Consider the following 24,479-nt stretch of genomic DNA (forward strand, 5'->3'; position numbering starts at 1 on the left):
AGGCAGTTTAGAGAAGGTTCACTAGGATGATCCACTGGTATGGAGTGACTGTTATGAGCAAATGTTAAACAGGTTAGAGTTAGAAGAATGAGAGGTGATCTTGAAACAAGGATAATTCTTAAGGGGCTTGGTGGGCTAAATGCTGAGAGGATATTTTGCCTCATGGGAAAATCTTGGATCAACGGGCATAATTCCAGCGTAAAGGAGTGCCAATTCAAGTGAGGTGGGAAGGAATTTCTCTTGAAGGTTTCTCCATTGCCACAGAGAGCTGTGGGGACAGAGTTATGTAAATATTCAAGGGTGTGAGAGATTCTTAACAGGGGAATCCAAGATTACAGGGAAAAGACAAAGTGGATATGAGGAATATCAAATCAGCCATAATCCTATTGTATGGTGGAACAGGCTCAACATGCTGAATGACCAACTCCTGTTCCTGTTTCTTAGGATCTTTTAAGATTTGTCATGAAAGTGCTGAGCAGGCTTGAAGTTCGATATGCTCTTGTCCTCCTGGTATTTTTTCTATTCTGGTATATGTCAGAATGCATCATGTACATAAGTGATTTCAGAGATTCTGAAAAATTTGTGTATTTGTGCATAAAACCTTGTTGGTTTTCTTAGACTTTTCAAATTGTTATTGCACAGAGTATCAGCATTTGTTTTTACGTTGAATTAAAACTTCTTATTGCTATAAAGCATTGTATTTTGTTGAAAGTTAACATTAAATTGCTGAAATACTAAACTATTTGAGTGAAAATGCAGAATGGTAAATGTCAGTTTTAGTAAGCACATTATGGAAGACCAAGTCAATTTAAACTTGTTTAGATTACATAATACAGGAAACCAGCATCTGCAAAATTGGGGGTTGAATGCATCATCTAGTTATAAATTCAGACGTCTCAGCATCCAAACAGTAAAATCAAAATTCTGTCAGCAATTGAGATTCCCTGATATGATAGCTACAGAGCTCCCTCTTTAGCCCCCCCCCCCAAAAAAAAGAGAAATTCATATTCTTGAAATAATGGGGGCTCACGTTGTGACTGTATTCTTGAAATGTATATTCCTAGGGCTAGGATTTCTGTGATATCATAGTGTGTGCTCAAGTGAAATTGTATTGAAGGTAGCCCAATTTAAAAAAAGAGTATTCATGACTGTGGCACCCAGCTATCAACAGCCTTTAGAGTCTGGTTTAAAAAGTTTATTTATTTAAAGCAACCTCCTCTCACAATAGGGTCATGTCATAGGTCAGCATGGTGAGTTTCCACTAATTGCTTCCATTTAGAAGTGTTCTTCACATTGTGCCCACCCACTGCCCAGGAAACAGGTGGCTGCAGTTGTGTAACATTGATCATCTGCACCTGTAGTGGATTGAAACATGAGCTGTGTGTTTTGCCTACTGATGTAATTACTGATAATTAAATAGCAGACACATCAATGAGGCTTCAGTTGATTGCATATAAAGCTTATAAAGAACAAAGGATCAGTTGAAGCTAATGATAAAAGTCACATGAAAAACATTAACCTGATCAGTTTGAAGAATAGCTCATGTTGTGACAATATCAATTTGACCATTGAAAAATATACTGCTAATTTTTCTTGCATTACCTCATTACCCCGATTCATGAGTGATTGTGTGTGCTCGGGGTGATGAATCTGCAAAGAAAAAGGCAAAGTCAGCTAGGCAAAATTGACTGTGCCCAGATATTTTTAGCTATATTTTTGCTATTTGCATCCATACGATAAACTCCATGCCATGAGATTATTTTGAGGGGGCAGGTTACTGTCACAACTTTACAAAAGTCTGCAATTACATACAGTAGTAATTAATGTGATAATTCCCTCCTTTTGGGTTAAACATGCAGTCTCTTCCTATAGCTTTTTTTAAAGTCATCTTTGGGACTATTTTAAGCTGATTGGATGTCCCTATTTTTAGGGACATATGTGGAGTGTACATATTCAGTTATTACTTTGGTTAAATTCAACAAGTTTAGCTACCTAGATAACAAAGTGTGGAGCTGGATGAACACAACAGGCCAAGCAGCATCTCAGGAGCACAAAAGTTGATGTTTCAGGCCTTTGACGTTTCCATTGATCCACAAACTGTAAAGGAATATTGATTATATTTCCAAGTCAGCATGATAAGTGGTTTTGAGAGGAATGTACAAGTCCTGCTATCCCCATATGTCTTTGCCATTGTTCTTTTGGATGGCTGAGGTCACTGGCTTGTAACGTGCTATCCAAGGAGCCTTGAGTTGTTGCACTGGATCTTGTGGATGATGCCACTGTGCTTTGAAGATGGTGGCGGGGTGCCAGTCGAGTGGGCTTTACTCTGTGTTGTGTTAAATATTTTGAGTGTTGTGACCTGAACTCATTCAGGCAAAAATTGGGAATTCCACTAGACTCCTAATTGTCCACCTTCTTCAAAGGTACAGGCTTTGAAGTGTCAGGATGTGAATTACTCACCACAGAATTCTTAGCCTCTAATCTGTTCTTGTAATTGGTGTGTGTACATGGCTAGCTCAGTTTGTCTTTTCATTGCTGGTAACCCCTGATGATGTTAGTGGAGAATTCAGCAGAGAGTTCCCTGAATGTTAAGGGTGATGGTTGGAGAGGGCCATTGACTGGCACTTCAGTCACTTAGCAACTGAGCCTGATTATTGACTTGGTCTTGTTGTATTTGAACATTGACTGCTTTAGTATCTGAGATGTTGCAAATGGTGCCAGAGTTTGCAAATCCCTGGTTTTGAAATTGATAGAGGGAAGCGCATTGAAGCAGCTGAAGACACTTTTTTACCGAGGGTGCTACCTGAGGAACTCATGGAATATAACACAAGAACTGGGAGCAGGGGTAGGCCATCTGGCCCCTTGAGCCTGCCCTGCCATCTAATAAGATCATGGCTGATCTTTTTGAGACTCAACTCCACTTAACCCGCCCACTCACCATAACCTTTAATTCCTTTACTATTCAAAAATTTATCTAGCCTTGCATTAAAAACATTGTGATGTCGCTTCAAACACTTCACTGGGCAGGGAATTCCACAGATTCTCAACCTTTTGGGTGAAGAAGTTCGTCTTGACCTCACTCCTACATCTGCTTCCCTTTATTTTGAGGCAATGCCCTCTAATCCTAGTTTCACCTGCTAGCGGAAACAAACTCTCTGCCTCCACCTTATCTATTCCTTTCGTAATCTTTGCATTTCTATAAGATCTCCCCTTATTCTTCTGAATTCCAGTGAGTGTAATCCCAGTCTACTCAGTCTCTCGGCATAATCCAACCCTCTCAACTCTGGAATCAACCAGGTGAGTCTCCTCCCCATCCCCTCCAGTGCTAGTATATCTCTTCTCAAGTAAGGAGACCAAAACTGCACACAGTACTCCAGGTGTGGCCTCAACAGGGCCCTATACAGCTGCAGCACAGCCTCGCTGTTTTTAAACTCCATCCCTTGAGCAATGGCAGACAAAATTCCATTTGCCTTTTTAATTACCTGCTGCACCTGCAATCCCAACTTCAGCAATTCATGCACAGGGACACCCAAGTCCCTCTGCACAGCAGAGTGCTGTTATTCCTACCAAAATGGATGACTTCACACTCATCAAGATTGGGCAGAAGTCTGGCAGATGGAGTACACTCCCTTGGACTATCTATATCCCTCTGCAGACTTTGCGTCTTCTGCACACTTTGCTCTACTACTCACCTTCGTGTCATCTGCAAATTTTGACACACCACACGGAGTCCTCAACTCCAAACCATCTACGTAAATTGTAAACAATTGCAGTCCCAACACTGATCCCTGAGGCACTCCACTAGCCACTGGCCAAGAGCTGAATGGGCAGAATGGAACTTTAACTGAATGTCAATGAGCAGGTTATTGTCGAGTTGATGGCATTATCCATGATGCCTTTTCAGCTCTTCGAGTGTGAACTAGGGCAATAACTAGTGGGCTTGAATTTGCTTTTTGTGGACAGGGCAGTTTTCCACAATGTGAGGTGGATGCCTCTTTTAGTGTCTTTGGCTCATCTTGGCTAAGGGCCAAGTCTTGGAGTCCCAGTCTTCAGTGCTATTGTTTGATTTTAAAAATTGCATGTCTTTGACTATTTTATGCTATTATAGAGAAATTGGAGACTTTGTAATGTCTGTGAACAATTTATTTGCATTTTGTATTTTAACCTTCATTTTTTAACAATATAATGAATAAATCTCCAAAGTATTGTTGTTTCATTAGGCATGAGTGTGCTTTTCCCTCGAACCCTTTCTTTTTCACATGGCACTCCTTTAGCCTTATCTTGGATTTTCTGGCATTGCTCATTTACTGTTTTTACAGCAAAAAGCCATAGGCATGTGTGTTTCGGAACTTTAGATTAGATTAGATTACCCACAGTGTGGAAAGTATGAGTCAGCCTAAAATGGATTTAAATTTAATTCAGTGTGGTGTCCTGGGCCTCAAGCAATGATAATAGATGCTCAGTGGTTTCAGAAGACAGTGCTTGGCATCACTTTGTTCGAGTATCTAATTTTCATTGTTTATATGTATATATGAAACTGGTGCTGGGGTTGAATCTATTGCACTGTATGATTGACCACTAAAGTACTCCTTGTGCTTGTGTAGATTAGTTTTTGAGATTAGTCTTCTGAAAACCCAGTCCCAAGCTATGATTCCAGTTAATGTTGAAGAGTCGATGCATGATTTCCATATTCTTATAGATCTAGTACAGCCAGACTTCCAGCAGAGCAGTTATGAAAAGTTATCGTCTAGTTCCAGAGATTCTGCTAACATATTTGCTTGTGTAAATGTTGATCTTGCATGAAAGCTAAATCATAATTTTTAGCCTGAAATAAACAGTTTCTCACTTACCTTGTGTAAAAGTCAAGCCTAGTCTTCTGGGAATTGAAGCCCAATAATTTCAGAACCAATGTACAACCGAAGATTTTGATGCCATTTCATTGTCTTAATAAATTTACTTGCTTTTGTGGGTAAAGATTGAAGACCTGTATTTCCTTGTGTACGCTCCGGGAATGATATTGGAGTTTGGAGCAATATTGGGATGGTGTCAGCAGTGTGAAGCTAGCTGTCTGTGAAAGAATTGGAGTCTTGTCCGTGAGAAGACGCTAGAATGTAGGCTAGAAGCAAAGGATTGAAGTTCGTGGATATGAAGTTTATTGAGGCAACCCATAATGGAGCAGCTTTTTGAGAGAGCCTGATGGGTAATCTTCGAAAATGAGCTGGAATCCCTTTTGTAAAGGAGACAAAATTGAGATTTGGTGTTCCAGAGAGTCTGTCACCTGGCTGGGTGGGTGACTGGAAAATCCATAGGATTTTTTTTAAACTGGATCTTCTACTTGGTGTGCTGTCTGCTATGTTTGGCAATTTTTATCTGTCTCATGTTGGTTCTGGATATTAGAGTATAAGTTGTAGATATTTTCTAATCTACCTGTTCAGAGATTCATTACACACCTCTGGAGTAGGTGGGACTTCAGCCTGGGACTCTCTTTTTCCCAGATTCACTCCATGTGATATCAAGAAATGGTATAAAATCAATTACATCACCATAACTGAATCCACCACTCTGAGCACCTGGGGTTACCATTGACTAGAAAGTGAACTGTGACTGGTAGAGTAGATAAGAGGCTAGGAATTGTCTTGAGTCCACCACCTGTCTACCATCTATAAGTCACAAGCTAGGACTTTATAGAATGCTCCCCACTAGTCTGGGTGACGCAGCTGTAACAACCCAAGAAGCTTGACATTACCATTGAGGGGAAAAATCAGATCACTTCATTGGTACTGGTTCAAAATTCTGGAACTCGATTCCTGAAAACAGTGTGGTTGCCCTTACACCCCAAGGACTGCAGCCCTATTCCTTTCTCTATGGCAGTTAGGGTGGAGAGTAACTCTATTCCTAACCAGTGATGCCCAGACCTTGTCAATGACTAAGACATTAAGTTAACATGAGCATTGTAATACTTACAAAGAATTTTCCAAGTAGGCAAATAAAACTAACAACTGTCTTTATGGTTCTAACCTGTTAGTGTCATCATATGTTCTAGATGCCTTCATGTCGTGTTATTATTGAGCCATGCTTTGTATTTTCTGTCAGTTTATTAAATTATGTAAGTATTGAATTTTTTAGTTTTTTTTGTTTTTAACAGCGACTCAGAAGACTATCAACTAAATATAGGACTGAAAAGATCTACCCCACAAACATTGGAGAAAAGGAAGAAAATGTTAAAAAGAACCGATATAAAGACATCTTGCCATGTAAGTTTTTAATTGTTTCTTGAAATTTAACAGTAATTGAATGCTTTGTATGAATAGAATGTTCCGGTGGTTTTGAGGATAATTGGTTTTTTGTAACAGCTTGAATTCACTTAGCGCTTTTGATAAATATTTAAGGCCTTTCCATGAGTATTGCAAGCCAATTTGACATTCAACTAGATAAGGTAATATTATGGCAAATAATCAAAAGCATGGTCCAAGAGATTTTTGAGTATGTTCAGTGAGCAAAAATGGAGAGGTTTATAGGAGCAATCTTGGCATTTGAGAGCAGGACCACCAGTGCTGAGATGGTTATAATTGGTAATGCCCAAGATGTCAGATTTTAAAGAAATGTAGATAATATGTCAGATATTGCTGAATGAAGTTACATTTTGTTGAAGATTTTCATCCTTGTCATCTTTAATTTGCAAGAAGTATTAAAGTCAGTGCGTAACAACAAGTTTTCTTCCAACGAATTTGAGCATTTATTGGTTGACTAGTAGACTCTGGTGGAGGCATTGCTGTGGTGAACGCACTAGTTAATGATGACTGGTTGATAGTCAACTGCCAAGCTTTGTTTAAATTGTAAACTAGGCAGGTTTTCTCTGGTCAAGGTACTATCTCTTAGAAATGAACCAGTGAATGGCTGTCCTCTATTTTGATCAGTTGAAACATGATCAGACTGCGCGCATATTCTTTGTCTACAAAGACGGAACCCTAGGTATTAATACCTATGAAGCTTCCTGTGTGTTCACAAAGTTCTCTTGCCTCCTCATGTTAAGTTATTACTTAACTCTCCCCTTACTTGTATAAATGTTTCCACTTGGCTTTCGGTTTTCTCAAATTGTTCTGGTGAGTACACGACCAAGAGCTTTAGCAAAATGCTTTGTTTTCGGCAAGGCTCTAGTTCTGCGCCCAAATGACTAAGCACCAGAGATTATGGCTGAAAGAGATAGCAGAGTTAGGGTGAGGCTTTGGAAGGATTTGATAGTGAGGATACTGGTTTTAAAATGGAATATTATGCTTAACTGGGAGCCAGCGGCGGTCAGCAAATACAGGTATTTATTACAGTTGTGCACATGTTATGGTACTGGCAAAAGTGTAACAATTTTTATTTTGTTCCTTTTAGAATTTTCTCATAACTTCTGTTTCTATTGACAGCTTAAAATGTTGCATTCTACTGTCATGGGAGTTTTTTGATACTAAATGTTGCTTCATGTGATCATTTAAACAGTCTTACAGTCTAGGTTCCGTTCATCAGCTCCTGACTTCTCCAATTGTTTGCATGGTATTTTCTCATCAATAGCTTGAATGTCAATGGGATGAGTGGCTTTTAGAGATTGTTTTAATGGTACTTGAACATGTGTTGTATTAACTTATTTAACATTTGTAAAGCTTTTTTTCATTCTCTCTTTCTTTTCCTCACTGCAGTTGACCATAGCAGGGTGAAACTTGCATTGAAAATTTCAGATCAAGATTCAGATTATATCAATGCAAATTTTATTAAGGTAATGTTTGAACTTTCAGCATTTTATTTAGAGGAGAAAATTGTTCAATGTTGCATGACAAGTGTACTGTTTTAGTATTTGAATGAAGACATTCTGTAATTACTATGGGGCTTATGTTTAAAGTTGGTTTTTGTTTTCTGTGGTTTTGACTAACAGCCAACAGTACTTCCCACAAAACTTTGCTTCACAGTGATAAGTTAATGGCAGCCTTTTGTGCTGTTTGACGCACTGAGTTGGAATAATGTTTTGTACACCAGGAACTCAAGATGCCTACAGCACTGTCATCTACTGTCCATGAAATTCTCTTTTCTTTAGGATTATGTACACTTTCAATTTTGATTTGCATTTTAGTATTTCCCATACTGGCCAAATTATTGCCTTTTGGAGAAGATTGCTGATAATATCAAGCGGAGGATTGTTCTATACTATGGCTCCAAGCCTTTTGAGAATTGGCTCAGTTTGCATTTCTTGTTAATTATTTAAGAATGGAAATTCAGTATATGAATGTGTAATGGAAATAGGGTTATCTCAGTCTGCTTTTTGTTCAATTGTCACAAATGATGTTTCGTATTTGAGAGGATCCTGGGAATGGGCAGCAGATCAGCCAGCATCTTTGGAGAAACAAATGGTTGATGTTTCAGGTCAATGACCTTTCATTGGAACACACTGTTGTAAGGTTATCAACCCAAAATGCTAGCTTGTTTCTTTTTCCACAGATACTGCCTGAATAAATACTAGTGTTTTCAGTTATGTCTCCTCCATCCATATTTTGCTTTTTTAAATTGTTTTGTGACTATAATTTTATATCCTGAATTTAAGAATGTAAGACAGTGGAGGTTCCCATAGTTTTCACTCCTCTTGTTTCTCCTTCCCCTTAAAGCATGCTAGTTCCTATTGCAGGATGTGATCTGGAATGGATGCAACTGTTACCTGCTTGGATCAGTCAGATGAAATATGTAATTTTTTTTGCATCCAGTAATTTGCTTTGTTCACTTGTGCAGAACTTTTGGTGTCTGTTTGTTAAATAAGTTGAACCTGGCCTAACAGCCCAAAGTTGGGAGTAAATTTACTATTTAAAAATCAGCAGAGCAAAACAAACCAAATCAATGTTAAAAGAAACAATTGCATTTAGTGTTGCCATTAAGCCCTCCACCTTTTAAAGAAAAAGGAAAACCTCTTGTATATTCTATAGGATACTCTGTATACACGTTATAATTCATTCTTGGAATTCTCCTCTAACCAAAGTCACTGACATTGCTGATGTGCAATATTGAAGCTTAATGCCATAGAGCTATATTGTCCAGCATCAAATAAATTACTTTTTTGCCCTGAACTTATGGAACAAATTGTATGTGGTTAAATGTTAAAACTGAATTTTGATGCACCATTAAAATCTCATGAATGAGTCAAAAATGTACTACTTTTAATTGAGATATGGAAAATTGAATTTATTGTTTCAGTTTTCAGATTGAGTATATGCATACTTAGTAACTTTATGTAATAATATTGGCCCGGTTTGTATATCATACACATATATTCTTGGAACATTTATCTTGATAGTTTAGAAAGTCAAGTATTTTGTATCACTTTACAAAAGAAACTTGATGAAATCTACATTCCTGTCATTTTCTAGGGAGTTTATGGGCCAAGATCATACATAGCTACCCAAGGCCCACTAGCAAATTCTGTCCTGGACTTTTGGAGGATGATCTGGGAATACAAAGTTATAGTAAGTGGTTTCTTTCATTTGGTTGACAGAATTTGAACTTAACATAATTGGTAGTGTTTAAAATAAATTGAAAGATGCAGTTACTCTAACTAGGAGCAAAATTGCCCTGAAAATTTTAAAGGCAGTCTGTTTCCTTTTTTTTGTGTTTATTCAATACAATTGATTAAAATGCCAGGCTGCATGATTCAGGAAGGCAGCTCATCCACTACTTTCTCAGTGCCCATTGGGGATGGACAGAAACAACAAGACCCACATCTTAGAAATAAATGAAAATAGAATGTAACTTGTAGCAAAACTGTTTATAGCCCCAATTTAACTTGCATTACAGAGTAACTGAGATAATGGGAACTGCAGATGCTGGAGAATTCCAAGATAATAAAATGTGAGACTGGATGAACACAGCAGGCCAAGCAGCATCTCAGGAGCACAAAAGCTGACGATTTGGGCCTAGACCCTTCATCAGAGAGGGGGATGGGGAGAGGGAACTGGAATAAATAGGGAGAGAGGGGGAGGCGGACCGAAGGTGGAGAGAGTATAGGTGGGGAGGTAGGGAGGGGATAGGTCAGTTCAGGGAAGACGGACAGGTCAAGGAGGTGGGATGAGGTTAGTAGGTAGCTGGGGGTGCAGCTTGGGGTGGGAGGAAGGGATGGGTGAGAGGAAGAGCCGGTTAGGGAGGCAGAGACAGGTTGGACTGGTTTTGGGATGCAGTGGGTGGGGGGGGAAGAGCTGGGCTGGTGGTGTGGTGCAGTGGGGGGAGGGGACGAACTAGGCTGGTTTAGGGATGCAGTAGGGGAAGGAGAGATTTTGAAACTGGTGAAGTCCACATTGATACCATTAGGCTGCAGGGTTCCCAGGCGGAATATGAGTTGCTGTTCCTGCAACCTTCGGGTGGCATCATTGTGGCAGTGCAGGAGGCCCATGATGGACATGTCATCTAGAGAATGGGAGGGGGAGTGGAAATGGTTTGCGACTGGGAGGTGCAGTTGTTTGTTGCGAACTGAGCGGAGGTGTTCTGCAAAGCGGTCCCCAAGCCTCCACTTAGTTTCCCCAATGTAGAGGAAGCTGCACCGGGTACAGTGGATGCAGTATACCACATTGGCAGATGTGCAGGTGAACCTCTGCTTAATGTGAAATGTCATCTTGGGGCCTGGGATAGGGGTGAGGGAGGAGGTGTGGGGGCAAGTGTAGCATTTCCTGCGGTTGCAGGGGAAGGTGCCGGGTGTGGTGGGTCCATCAGTCTCCATCTCAGGCAACCAGCTTGTAACTGATGTCCATTTCAAGCCCACCGACTCCCACAGCTACCTAGAATACACCTCCTCCCACCCACCCTCCTGCAAAAATTCCATCCCCTATTCCCAATTCCTCCGCCTCCGCCACATCTGCTCCCACGATAAGACATTCCACTCCCGCACATCCCAGATGTCCAAGTTCTTTAAGGACCGCAACTTTCCCCCCCACAGTGATCGAGAACGCCCTTGACCGCATCTCCCGTATTTCCCGCTACACATCCCTCACACCCCGCCCCCGCCACAACCGCCCTAAGAGGATCCCCCTCGTTCTCACACACCACCCTACCAACCTCCGGATACAACGCATCATCCTCCGACACTTGCGCCGTTTACAATCCGACCCCACCACCCAAGACATTTTTCCATCCCCTCCCCTGTCTGCTTTCCGGAGAGACCACTCTCTCCATGACTCCCTTGTTCGCTCCACACTGCCCTCCAACCCCACCACACCCGGCACCTTCCCCTGCAACCGCAGGAAATGCTACACTTGTCCCCACACCTCCTCCCTCACCCCTATCCCAGGCCCCAAGATGACATTCCACATTAAGCAGAGGTTCACCTGCACATCTGCCAATGTGGTATACTGCAACCACTGTACCCGGTGTGGCTTCCTCTACATTGGGGAAACCAAGCGGAGGCTTGGGGACCACTTTGCAGAACACCTCCGCTCAGTTCGCAACAAACAACTGCACCTCCCAGTCGCAAACCATTTCCACTCCCCCTCCCATTCTCTAGATGACATGTCCATCACGGGCCTCTGCCACAATGATGCCACCCGAAGGTTGCAGGAACAGCAACTCATATTCCGCCTGGGAACCCTGCAGCCTAATGGTATCAATGTGGACTTCACCAGTTTCAAAATCTCTCCTTCCCCCTACTGCATCCGTAAACCAGCCTAGTTCGTCCCCTCCCCCCACTGCACCATACAACCAGCCCAGCTCTTCCCCCCCCACCCACTGCATCCCAAAACCAGTCCAACCTGTCTCTGCCTCCCTAACCGGCTCTTCCTCTCACCCATCCCTTCCTCCCACCCCAAGCCACACCCCCATCTACCTACTAACCTCATCCCACCTCCTTGACCTGTCCGTCTTCCCTGGACTGACCTATCCCCTCCCTACCTCTCCACCTATCTTCTTTTCTCCCCATCTTCGGTCCGCCTCCCCCTCTCTCCCTATTTATTCCAGTTCCCTCTCCCCATCCCCCTCTCTCCATCCCCCTCTCTGAAGGGTCTAGGCCCAAATCATCAGCTTTTGTGCTCCTGAGATGCTGCTTGGCCTGCTGTGTTCATCCAGCCTCACATTTTATTATTACAGAGTAACTGTTCTGTTTTTGTATTTATGTACAAAATTCCAGAGCCATAACCAATTTGTACTGAAATGTTTGAATAATGCACTGTTTGTGGAGTTATTTTATGTTTGAATCAGGAACATTCTTTTGAGTGTAATTGATGTACCTCCGTTCTTGTAACACCAGAGGTAGAACAATGCATTTTGTCCTTTTGAGAATTAACGAACAACAAATAAGAACATTTTGATTTTTGCTATCATTTAGCTTTTGACTTGAAGGACACTGTGCCTCAAGTAAGGAGAGAGCTTAAGAAGGAGAATCCTTCATAGTAGCCTCAGCTTGTGAAAGAATTTAACCCATGTTATTGGCATTGTACCCCAGCTATCCAGCTAAGTAAACAAATCAACCCCCTGAGCTTCTGCCTTTTTAAGCTTTACTCAAATGTGCAGGTTTGGAGTTTTGTTATTTGAAGTTAAATATCTGGTTTAAAAAAAGTATTGAAATACAATATTGTAGAAAATTTGCATGATTTGAGCTCGTGCTCATGTTAAATTGAATCTCAAATACCAGAATTGCGATGACGTCAACTAGCCCATTGCCCCTGCACTACCTCCCCAAACAGCATCACCATCCAATGCCAATCCATCCCCAGCATGTGTACCATACCTACTTAACAATCATTCACTGCCCTCCGTCATGCCCCAAGGCAGGGCATGCACCCTCCAATTACTTGCTATGTGAATAAATCTCATCCCCACACACACCTATGCTTTGCCCTTATATTCCTGTTCTACCCTCCACATGAGCGGAAACAGCCTCTCCCTATCCGCTCCGCCCAGCCCACCCTTGATTCTGAGAACCTGCTTCACATTTCCTCCCAGCTGCTGCAGGAGAACAGTCCCAACCTCCCCAAGTCTGTCTCCTCAACTGAAGTTTTTCACTCTTGAAGAAATCCCTTGAATCGCCACTGCACACGCTCTCCAAGGTACCCACGTTCTTCCCATAATGCGGCGCCAACAACTGCACACATGTTCATCCCATTCCATTTCCATTCTACAGTAAAGAACTATCTTTAGAAGGTCTTGAAGCGTTACTTTTACCGGTGTACTTTGCACCTGTCGTACAGGCTTCATGTCCAATTATAAATCTACTTCACTTGGTGAGCCAGTCAACTAACCTTTTAACCTTTTTTTTGTTTCCAGATCATTGTCATGGCTTGCCGTGAGTTTGAAATGGGGAGAGTGAGTTTTGTTGTTTTACTTGTCATGTTCTGTGTGTTTTTAAATCTGTCTTTGTAAATAACATGACGGTAACTGTGCAGCAGTCTCGTGCCTTGTTTAAAACTTCTTTACACACCTTTTATTTGTTTGTACACTTTCTGAGATGTGTTTTAAAAAAAAACAACTCAAGATGTAGTACAATTTTGCTTCAGTGTAAGCATGTTTTCTACATTCCTGTTTAGGCCTGTGAAAATTACTAAAAGGGAATAAGTGTTTTTGAGCTGTTGGGCTGCAATATTGCACATTCATCTAGGTTCTCGGATGATAGCTAATCCCTTTTCTTTGAGGTTGCAAACTACTGAGCTTGCTGCACAGCTTGTTGTCATTAATTTTAAGTACTCTTTATTTGAAGAGAGATCAACGAGTAACTAATGAGGAACCCCTACACAGGCTAAAAATTATATAGCTCAATTGACTTGGCAGCAAAAGTATAGTCACAACAGGTAGGGACGTTAAATGGAGGCAGCTTAGTTGAGTGCTGACCTACATGTATATTAGTTTGCTTACGTTATATTCAAACTTTTTAAGAAAGCAAAAGTGTGACTTTATAGATGGATTTCTCTCTTATTGTCTAATTTTAAATAAGCTTTTATAAATTATTGTAGAACAAGTATCAATCTAGTGACATGTAGTTTGCAACAAGCAATGTGTGCAATAAATGTCAATGTAAGTTAGGTTTTTGAGGACAATTTGTTTTCTTGTGTTGATTTAAAAGCTACATTAAGGAGTGAATAAATGTACACTGATAGTTTTAACATGCATACTTCTCTCTAGAAAAAGTGTGAACGCTACTGGCCGCTGCATGGGGATGGAGTTCTCCACCTTGGAGAATTTCAGATTACTTGTGTGAGTACTCTTGCTATGTATGATTCGTGTTTTGAGGAGGGGGGAGTAATAGTATGTCATTGGCTAATGTTTAGGTGATGAATCTTTTCTTGGGGAAACTGATATGGGCATTACTTCATTTTAATTTTAAACTACTTGCCAGATAATTATTGATCTTACATTGACTTCTCTGCATTTACCAATATGATTGATATCCCAGTTCCTCCAAATTAAAAATATTACACACGATTGAAGTATATTTTCATGACTGTTCTCAGTCGGCCTGAATAATTGGTCAATCTTAAATGTTTGAGCTTCTACATGGTTATCAGTCAGACATATAAATGGGCATTGGAGTTAAGTTTAGTGCTGGTCTTGCTTGGTATCCCCACTTTCCAGCATTGGACTGGATGATCTACACAGCTAGAATCCTGGTGGATGTGCTGAATTTTGTTTTGCTTCCAACTTTGTTACCAAAGCCATTGAGGGGATTGCAGTATTTAGATTTTTCAATGATTTATCAAGCTTCCTCACTTACCCTGTTTGAATTGTTTTAGTTTATTATGAATTCCATACAATTATATTCTCATGATCGATCTAAAAGTTGCAGTGTAATACTTTTATTGTCTAAATCATTAGAATTTCAAGGACAATGCCACAACACAACTTCAAGTCACCTGAAAATTCTACATTTAGAGTTTACCATAGTTGGTGGTATTTTCTAATCTTGTTTTTCCTTAAGAGGAGAAATTGAGGATTATTTACTTTGTTTTCATTTTTTCAGAAATTGTATTACTTCCAACCATTGTAATGATGGATTTTGATTGCCTTGAGTGAGAATGAACTTTAACTTAGCAGCTCTTATATTCACAGATGGCAGTTGCTTTCTGCTATTATTTGCTACAAAACCTAACATTATAAAAATGTTTTTGTCCAAGCGTCGGGTTATGATGCAGAAATTGATATGCAACTGGACATTGTGTGCTGCTGCTGTACTCATTGTGTTAATTGTGCACTGTTAAATTGTTGAATCTAATAGTGTTCTACTGAGCTTGTATTTATAGATTTTGAATGTTGGTGTCTACTTGAACTGATAATTTAGAGAACAAGACTACAAATCTCACTCATTTTTTTAAAGTAATAAAATCTGGAAATGAAAAGCTGCCCTTAGCAACATTGATTGCAATATGGAAAAATTGCAAGGTATGTTCTATCCACAAAATCTGCAGTAATTCCAACCCAACCAACTGCTAGTCATTTGCAAATTGAAGGAAAGTGTTGACACTTGCTCATCAGCAAGGTGATTTATGCTCTGTCAAAGCTATTTGAGTTAATGTAATTTTGGTCTGAATGTGAACAAACAAGTTTAATGCTTGAGGTGAGATATTAAGGCAGTATCTAGCTATGGTACAAAGGAGCCCTCGTGAAACTAGTCAGTGCAGTCTCAGTGGCAGGAGTGATACCTTGCAACAAAGACAATAAAGGTTGGAGGCTTGATCTCCCCAACCCTAGGGGCAATACCCTTGCGACTCACCTCATCTATACCCCTCATGAATTTATAAACCTCTAAGGTCACCCCTCAACCTCCTATGCTCCAGTGAAGAAAGTCCTAGCCTGTTTAGTCTATTTTATAACTCAAATCTTCCATTCCCATTTTAACAAATATGAAATTGGTTCAGTTTTTCCATGATTTAGGACTGTTCTTTGCCCAATCTGCACTAAGTGGGTGACTTTTAGTTTCTTGTTAATTCGTAAGAAGATATGCCATGTTGTAAATTGAAGGCAATAGTTCTGCAACATTGTAATAGTTGAGGAGGAGTTGGAAATGGACAGTAGGTATGACTTTGCCAGTGGCATCCAATAATTCAGGTCATATAATATATTAATGTTATGGATAGATGTCCTTTTTAATATAAAAATATACAGTACAAAAATAAGCCTTCCTGGTCATTTCTGATAATGTTCCATGTAAACCTTGTCTCTTCCAAGTGCATCTAATTCTGCTAATTGATTCTTCTAAGTTTACTCCATGTGCTTACCTGTCTTTCTTTTGCATGCATATGGACTGTTTGCTTCAAATATTCCATGTGGTCGTGAATACCACTGTCTGATGAATTAATCTGAATTTATTGCTGGATCTATTTTATTTTATTAGTGATTATCTCCAGAAATATAGAAGCATTTCTCAATGTTTATATTGTCTTTTTATTTTAATGTATCTCAGGATGCATAGGTTAGATCTTTATATGATGTAAAATTCCCAAACGGCACTTGTTGCCTTTTCATTCGTAAATTTGACAAATCAAATCTGAGTTTATTCCATAGTCTCTCTCACGCTGGTGTTTATTCCTTAGCTGAAGAGCAAGAGATGACTCATTAATTAAAGTAGACTAACTACATGGTGCATAGATGTCTGTTAAAGTGTACCATTGCCTAAGATTTTACGCTCACAATATCTAAACCCCAATTTGTAGTATAGAAATCATAGAATCCCTACAGTGTGGAAACAGGCCAGTCGGCCCACTCAAGTCCACACAGACCCTCTGGGCATCCCACCCAGATCTAGCCCACTCTAACCCACCTAAGCTGTCTGTCCCTGAACGCTACGGGCAATTTAGCATGGCCAATCCACCTGCCCTGCACGTCTTTGGACTGCGGGAGGAAACCCATGCAGACACGGGGAGAATGTGTAAACTCCAAACAGATAGTCGCCCGAGGTGGAACCGAACCTGGGTCCCTTGTGCAGTGAAGCATCAGTGCTAACCACTGAGCCACTGTGCCGCCTCTATGCTCACTATAGATACGATTTTCAGGACTGATAGCTTTCATTGTAAACTTCATTTAAAATTGTTTTTTCTCGTTATTAGAGGCATTTTGCTGTCTGTGTATGTGAACTAACAAGGGAAAATTATGTAATCAGGAGTGGTAATGGGCGGGGTGGTAAAGGAGAAGGTCCCAGTCTAATTTAGACTGGAGATGCACCACACCTTTTGCATTTGATGTTGAAGGAGAATGGAGGGATGGTCTGCTTGAATATGGTTTTGTTCTGCAGAATGATTTTTGTTTGTAAACTGGTTTTGTTGTTGAAAGGAAGTGAGAGTACAACTTGATGGAGTTGGGGCTTTGTGGCCAGTAGTTGATATGCATTGTGTTTGAGCTTGTGGAGTTTCAATTATTGAGATAGCTGTAAAATCTGGGTAAGAGATGTGAAAACACTTGGATCTGACGGAGTTGGACAGGAAGTAACATTGTGACTCAACATTTTCATGTATGTCATTCATTGCACACTTTCTTCCAATCATTTGCTGCAACTGCAGAATCCACGATCCTATAAACGTTTCAGTCCTGATGCTTAATGAATTTTGTTTCTGTTGCTCTTCCAGGAAGCAGAACAATCAAGAAGTGACTATTTCATAAGGACTCTCTTAGTGGAATTCCAGAATGTGAGTTATGGTCCAATGTAAATGATTCTAGCTTAACTTTTGGGATAATTTAATATTTTGGTAAATTTATATATTACTGATGGTTCTATTTTTTAAAAAAATGAGATCATCATCAGAGCAAAAGTGCTTTTGAACTGAAAGGTAAGGGAAAAGGATGAAAGTGGGGTCTTAAGCCTAAAGAAGTAAACATTGTGAAATGTTCTGATCCGGCAAAACTTGGACCTTTATCGTCAATGCGTAAGTTGTAAGCCATATTGGTCACAAGAGTGTGTATGTTCTTTTAATGGAAAAAAAATGATAGATCAAAGTTCATCCTTTGGTCAATCTTCTCCATGCCAGTTATAAACGTAATTTAGCTTTTGGCAAGTAGGAGATAATTAAATGTTCATTTATTGTTTTCATGCCCAGGAATCTCGGAGAATATATCAATTCCATTACATAAATTGGCCTGATCACGATGTTCCATCTTCATTTGATTCTATTTTGGATATGATCAGTTTGATGCGAGAATACCAAGAGCATGAGGATGTTCCCATTTGTATCCACTGCAGGTATAGAAAAAGAATTTGCTTTTATTCTTCAGATCTGAAATGTAACAAAAAGTTGAATTGGGAAATAATTTATACTTAAATTCTATTTATAAATTTACGTGTTTAAACATTAGAGGATTTGAAGAATTTCATGTTTCTGTTTATTGCCTGTACAGTTAACCAGTCACGTACTATAATATGCTACAGGTTTAAGCAGAGCTGTACAGATTTGTTGGCTAATAGTCATCACCAAACTAGGTGTGGTTAATTTAAAAGTTTAAGACCATAAGTACAAGCAGAAGGAGGCTATTCAGGTTGTAGACTTGCTTGCCATGCAGGTGTGTTTGATAGAAGACATTTTGTCACCCTCCTGGGTAACATTGTCAGTACACCTCTGGTGAAGCGTTGGTGTTCTGTCCAGCTTGTTTATATGCTTTGGCTTGCTGGGGTGGTTGGCATCACTTCCGGTTCTATTTTTCAGCGGTTTGTATTTTGGGCCCAGTTCAATCTATTTGTTGATAGAGTCCTGGTTGGAAAGTCAGGTCTCCAACAATTCCCTGTTGTCTGTTTGGCTTGTGCTATTATAGATGTGTTGTCCCAGTCGAATTTGTCCTTTTTTGGTATCAAAACACACGGACATTGAGAACTGGTTGTGGTCTGTTGGTGGATAGCTGGTGTTCGTGCATCCCTTTATTGTCAGTTTTCTTCAAGTTTGGCCTATGAAATATTTCTCACAGCCCTTGCATGGCATGTTGTATGCGACGTTGGTTTTATTGATTTGTGGGTATGGGATCCTTATAAATTCGGCAGTACCTATCATAGGGTGGTTGTTGGTTTGTAGGCAATCCTGATAGCGAGGGGTCTGAGTAGTCTTATGGTCATGTCAGAGATTATCACATTAGCAATGATTGTATTGAATGACAGAGCAGGCTTGAAGGTCTGAATGATCTACTCCTACTTGCTCTATTTTCCTTTGTAAATTATGATAAAAGTGCAAGGAAATGTCAAAAGTTCTTGGATAGGCAAAGTGAATGGACTAGAACATGGCAGGAAGAATATATCGTAAATGAGTGAAGTTTTTTACTTTGGTAGAAAACGTTGAGAGGTTGAGAAGTTCTGGTGTCCAACATAATGTGTTCGAGTCATTTAGAAGTTAGTTGAGGGATGCCAGTAGCATGTTGGCCTTCATTGCAAGGGAGTTTTAAATGCAGGAGTAAAAGTGACTTAGTGCAGTTATATAGAGCCTTACCTGGTGTATTAAGTGCAGTTTAATCTCCTTATTGAAAGAAAAATATATTTACTGTTGTGGGAGTTTAATAGAGGCTCACTAGATTAATCCCTGGGTTGGCAAGACCGTTTTGTAGAGGTTTGAGGGGTCTGTCTTTATTAGCATCTCAATACTTGCAAATGTCTTGGGACATGACAGGGTGGATGTAATTTAAGATATGTCTGCTGGTTGGTGGGTCCAAAAGTGCAAAGGCAGGATAAGGGGTAGACCATTAACAAGAAAACTCACTGCCTATTGCTCTCTTCTATCACATTGAGAGAGTTTGAGTGAATGAAGTTGGCAGTTGGATAGAGAATAGGATTATGATTTGTTTGAATATGTAAGTCGTCAAAGGAGTTGTTTGTTTTTCTAGTCAACCTGTTCAGTGATGTGACTGTAGACTTCTGGAGCAGGTGACATTTTGAACCAGGGCCTCCTGACTCAGAGGTAGGGACATTATCACCACACTACAAGCCCGCTAGCAAGCTTTTCATCCTTGGGTAGTTTCAAACCGCCAACCTTGCAGTTAACAGTTGAACGTGCTAAGCAATTGTGCCAGAGATTGGACAGTTTATAATTTAAAAAAAAACTAATCCATTCGTTCCAGGTGTTGGAATGCATGAAGCAAGATAAATTGCAGTTGGGGATGGCCTAAATAGATTTGGGGTGAGATGAAATGTGGTAACCTGTGGAACTGGACACAAGAAAAATATTCATGTCAAAAGTTGTAAATGAGTTAAGGAAAATGCATTGATTTGGTAGACTTCCTTTGTACACCTTTGCTTTCCATGTTATTCTTGCTAATTCTCAGAAAAGTCACATTCTTCTGCTAAACGTTAGTGAAACATGGTTAGACTGGCTAGAAATTGAGTTCTAATTTAGCGTAGGATTTGAACCAAGCAGATGCAAGGACTTTGAGCTTAACCTACCAAAAAATGTTAGTTGTATTCCAAGCAGTCGACTTAATGTTTCACAACATGATGTTAGAGTTCCTGTTGTTTTGACAGAGGAAGACAAAAATGAGTCATTTCCTGAAATTATATGCTTACAGTGCTGGATGTGGAAGAACTGGAGCCATATGTGCAATTGACTATACCTGGAATTTGCTGAAAGCTGGGGTGAGTCATCTGTTTCTCAAGTTTTTTTTTTGCCCTCAAAACCTGCAAAGCTTAAACAAATAAGCAGAGAAATAGTCAACACTTGGTCTATATTTGGAAATATTCAGTTCTTAAGCACAGTTTACTAGTTGGCTGTGATTTTCAGGGTCTTCCACTATGTAATAAGATATTTATTTAACTAACTTTTGGATTGAGCCTTTTGGGTTAATATTTAATTTTGTTTATCCAACAGCAGTTAAATATTTTTATCTTTAATATTTAAAAGCCAAATCTGCACAAATAAACTAAATGCCTGAATTGCTTCTAAACTATGTTTAGTTTTTTAAAAACATATGCTAGATTGATTAGAAATTTCATCTAACCTGTTTTTCTAATCAGCCTGTTCAGAGATGTTGTTTTGCAACTCTGGAGCAGGTGGGACTTTATCCCAGGTGACCCAGGCTGGGGATAAGGACATTATTGCTACACCACAAGATAGTCCATCCATGTATGACAAATATTCAACAATATTATTGTGTTCAGCTGGGGAAATTTTGGGCAATTGTCAAATTAGATGAGTATGGGCATATTTTTTAAGGATTAGATGATGGAATTAGCTACAGTACGAGGAAGTCTGTGAGCATTCCAAAGTGTGAACAGATTCCTAGGTAGCTGTAAACATAGGGAAATATTCCTATCCTTTAAAAACATGGTTATGGATTTGAGAGGAGGCTTGAACAATGAGAAAAGCTTCTGCCTCCCTCTTGCACATATTGTCAAGATGCACAGTGGGTTAATAAATTGATACACAGTTCATTGACTTTTTTGTTGTAAGATACTTTTGTGGATACATTTTGGGATTTCTTCAAACATGATTTTATGGTTTGTTTGGTCAATTTTTGTATTTGCTTTCAGTTTAGGAACTATCTGAATGGAGTAATAAATTACACACGTCGTAATTTTAATGTTACATGGCTTCCATTTCGAGTACAAATAGTAGTAATGCATTTTAAAAGTGGTGAATTTTTGTGACATTTAAACTATCACTTGAAATACACAGTCTTGCCTGCACATTCCTAAGGCATGCTATGGAAAATTTGCTGTGTTCGATGGCTAGATTTTTGAATTAGCAATCTGGTCAAAAATATTGTGCAAGGATGGCAGACGCATCTCTTCAAGATCTTATTTGAAATTATACAATTCATACATAATTGTACAGTTGTATGAAGAATTGGCACAGTTTTGGTCGCCTTACTTAAAGGACTTATTTTGCTGACAGCAAATTGAGAGGTTCAGGAGATTTGTTTCAGATGAGAGAATTGTTAAATGAAAAGAAATTAGCTCTACCTTCTTGGAATTTAGAGTAAGGTGTAATCTAATTGGAACATAAAATTCTTTAGGACCTTGACAGGATAGATGGCGTTTAATGTCTCCCTGGCTGAACAATCTGCAACGAGTGATTTAGTTTTAACAATTTACAATTCTCATTTTGCCAAAATGTTTCTTTTCCTAGAAAATTCCGGAGGAGTTCAGTGTGTTTAATTTGATTCAAGAAATGAGAACACAAAGACATTCTGCAGTCCAAACAAAGGTAGGTTTGTACGTGATATTTAATTTTATTTATTATCTCGTGCATCTTGGCAGTTTGGGCTTCTTGCCCCATTAAACATGAGGTAAATGTAGTTTGATCAATGAATGTTAATGAAACTGAGCTTTCTTCAGTGCCATATTCTCGAGCAATTTCTTCATTGCACTTGATTAGATTTGTTGTTCTAGTCTTCAAAGATCTTGCTTAGCATGTAACAACTTGACATTTTGCAATATAACATTAAGTATAGTAGACTGAATTTTCTGAGGAGATGCAGATGGCCACTGCTGTTTTTAGATGTAATGAATAATGCTTAACTGACAAGAGATTCTGATCAAAGCCCATGCTGCAGAACAATTGGGAAAGCAAACCATGTTCTCTTTTTACACAGTGGTTAGCTGCCATTTTCTGTAACTTATAAGTTCGACATCACAGATTGCCACTTTGATAGCTTCTGTGAATGGGTCGATACATATTGTAAGCATGAACTTAGGGTGCCTGGATGCAAGATAAGATGAGGTAAGGTGAAGTAAAGCAAGTTACGTAATGGAGTTTTCGGCGGGGGTGTGGGTCGAATCCTGGAGTTAGATGGGTATGTGGGTTTGTGACTGCAGGAAGAAGGGTGCAGTTCAGTGTGTATGGGTTATATTAGGTGTTAGTTGAATATTTTACTAGTCACGAATAGTTACTAGGTATTTGATAGTCTTAACTTCCTGACTCACTATTTACTTAACAGTGGGATTGTTCTCCAAATACGTCGGATATTTTTGGACGGTTCCAGGCATATGGAAATTAATCAGTGGAATCTTCAGTTTCCTGGGCAATTCCTTTGGAATCTGCCACACTAATTGCATGCGGCTCCCATGTACAACTCTCCTGTACCTTCCAGATGCTGTTATGTGACTATTGGAAAATCTGGCCCAGTGTTCCAATAATTCTGCTGTTGTAACTAATTGTGACATCTGTGTAAATAAATTTTCAAGTAGCCGAAATAATATAAAATGTTGAACTTTGGACAAGTCAGATCTTTTCAAGATGAACATCCTTTAATAGATAAAAATAGTTATTTATATTCTTCCATAAATGCATAGCATTTTAAAATAAAACTTAGGTTAAAAATTAAATTCTGTAAAATGCCTAAGATTTTTGCATAATTAAGTTGTAAATCTTGTTCTTGAATTGTAGTAATAAACTGCACTTTAAATGTTCTTCTTTGGGATAGCGTGTTTTGGGATATCCTGAGTTATCGCAGGCACGTCTTTGAACTTTATTTGACTTTTGTAATGCACATGAGACTAGGTTTTAGCAAGGAACACTTATACAACTTAAGTTCACGTCATGAAGGACGCCACTATATATAGTTTCTGGTGATGTCTCTTGAATGATGGCTCTGTACGTTTGTGGATATATTTAAAAAAACAGATTGAGTCTGAAAGATGCCTTTTAATACTGCAAAAATATTTTGCACAGTATTTAAAATGGAAAAGAACCAAAAATAGAACCAGGAAATATGAGAAATAGTCAGCTGGGCAGCTCTGAAGGGGAAAAGTTGAATTCTTATCAACCTGTGCAATTACAGAATTTTCTGATTTTATTTGAGATTTCCAGTATCCCTGGCATATTGCTGTAGGAGCAAAACATTGGGTGTTAATTTGATAGGAAATTCTAAGAAACTTTGCACAGAAGCATCATAACCAAAACACGCTGCTAACCCTGACAATTTTTTAAATGCAGATTTTAAATGCCTGAGGACTTTGGAGGCCCAAACATTCAGACATGAGGAGAGAGCTGATTTTTTTTTTGATAACCTAGAAATTTAGCAATGAAATCCTGGAAAATGAATGGGCAAGTAATTGAAGTTTATGGCTCTTGTTAGAGATTAACAAGACATCCTGGGTTAACGACCCTTGATATCAGAATGTCATTCCATAGCTCATCAGCTAAAATCGGACATGGAGATTACTAAATTTCTATGTATTAAAGTTGTCAAGTTATAGGGATAATGTAGGAAAATGTCATTTAGGTAGTAGGTCAACCATGATCTAGTTGAATGTCTGAGGTGCCTTGAGGAGCTGAGTGGCCTACTGCTCATATTCCTGATGTTCCTATGTTTTCCAGGAGCAATATGAGCTTGTTCACCGTGCAATAGCTCAGATATTTGAAAAGGAACTACAAAGGAGTCAGTGCACTGAAAGTCTTTCTGACACTGTAAGTAACCATTTATAGATAATTTACTTGAAAAGTGTCCATGATAAACATTTCATTTTTCGGTCGTTGAAGAATGAGATCACTTTCCTTGAAAAAATGTCAATTAAGTGGTTTAGTACTACAGTTATACTGTTGCAACACACTTTTTGTTTATCAGGTTACTTCAATGCTGATAAC

General features: G+C 39.3%; 1 protein-coding gene across 4 annotated transcripts in view; it reads left to right on the forward strand.

Moving 5' to 3' along the window:
• The window catches only part of LOC125463218 (tyrosine-protein phosphatase non-receptor type 12-like), a 117,847-nt gene that overhangs the window by 47,262 nt on the left and 46,106 nt on the right, over positions 1-24,479 (forward strand). For all 4 annotated transcript variants that reach the window (XM_059654579.1, XM_059654581.1, XM_059654580.1 and 1 more), the window contains exons 2-11: positions 6,146-6,254; positions 7,683-7,759; positions 9,393-9,488; positions 13,267-13,305; positions 14,119-14,190; positions 17,553-17,612; positions 18,021-18,163; positions 20,461-20,527; positions 22,020-22,097; positions 24,213-24,302. In XM_059654579.1, coding sequence (XP_059510562.1) covers positions 6,146-6,254; positions 7,683-7,759; positions 9,393-9,488; positions 13,267-13,305; positions 14,119-14,190; positions 17,553-17,612; positions 18,021-18,163; positions 20,461-20,527; positions 22,020-22,097; positions 24,213-24,302 — 831 coding nt within the window. The remainder of the gene's footprint in view (positions 1-6,145; positions 6,255-7,682; positions 7,760-9,392; positions 9,489-13,266; positions 13,306-14,118; positions 14,191-17,552; positions 17,613-18,020; positions 18,164-20,460; positions 20,528-22,019; positions 22,098-24,212; positions 24,303-24,479) is intronic.

This window comes from Stegostoma tigrinum, chromosome 25 (genome assembly GCF_030684315.1).
Source record: "Stegostoma tigrinum isolate sSteTig4 chromosome 25, sSteTig4.hap1, whole genome shotgun sequence".
NCBI classification, from domain to species: Eukaryota; Metazoa; Chordata; class Chondrichthyes; order Orectolobiformes; family Stegostomatidae; genus Stegostoma; species Stegostoma tigrinum.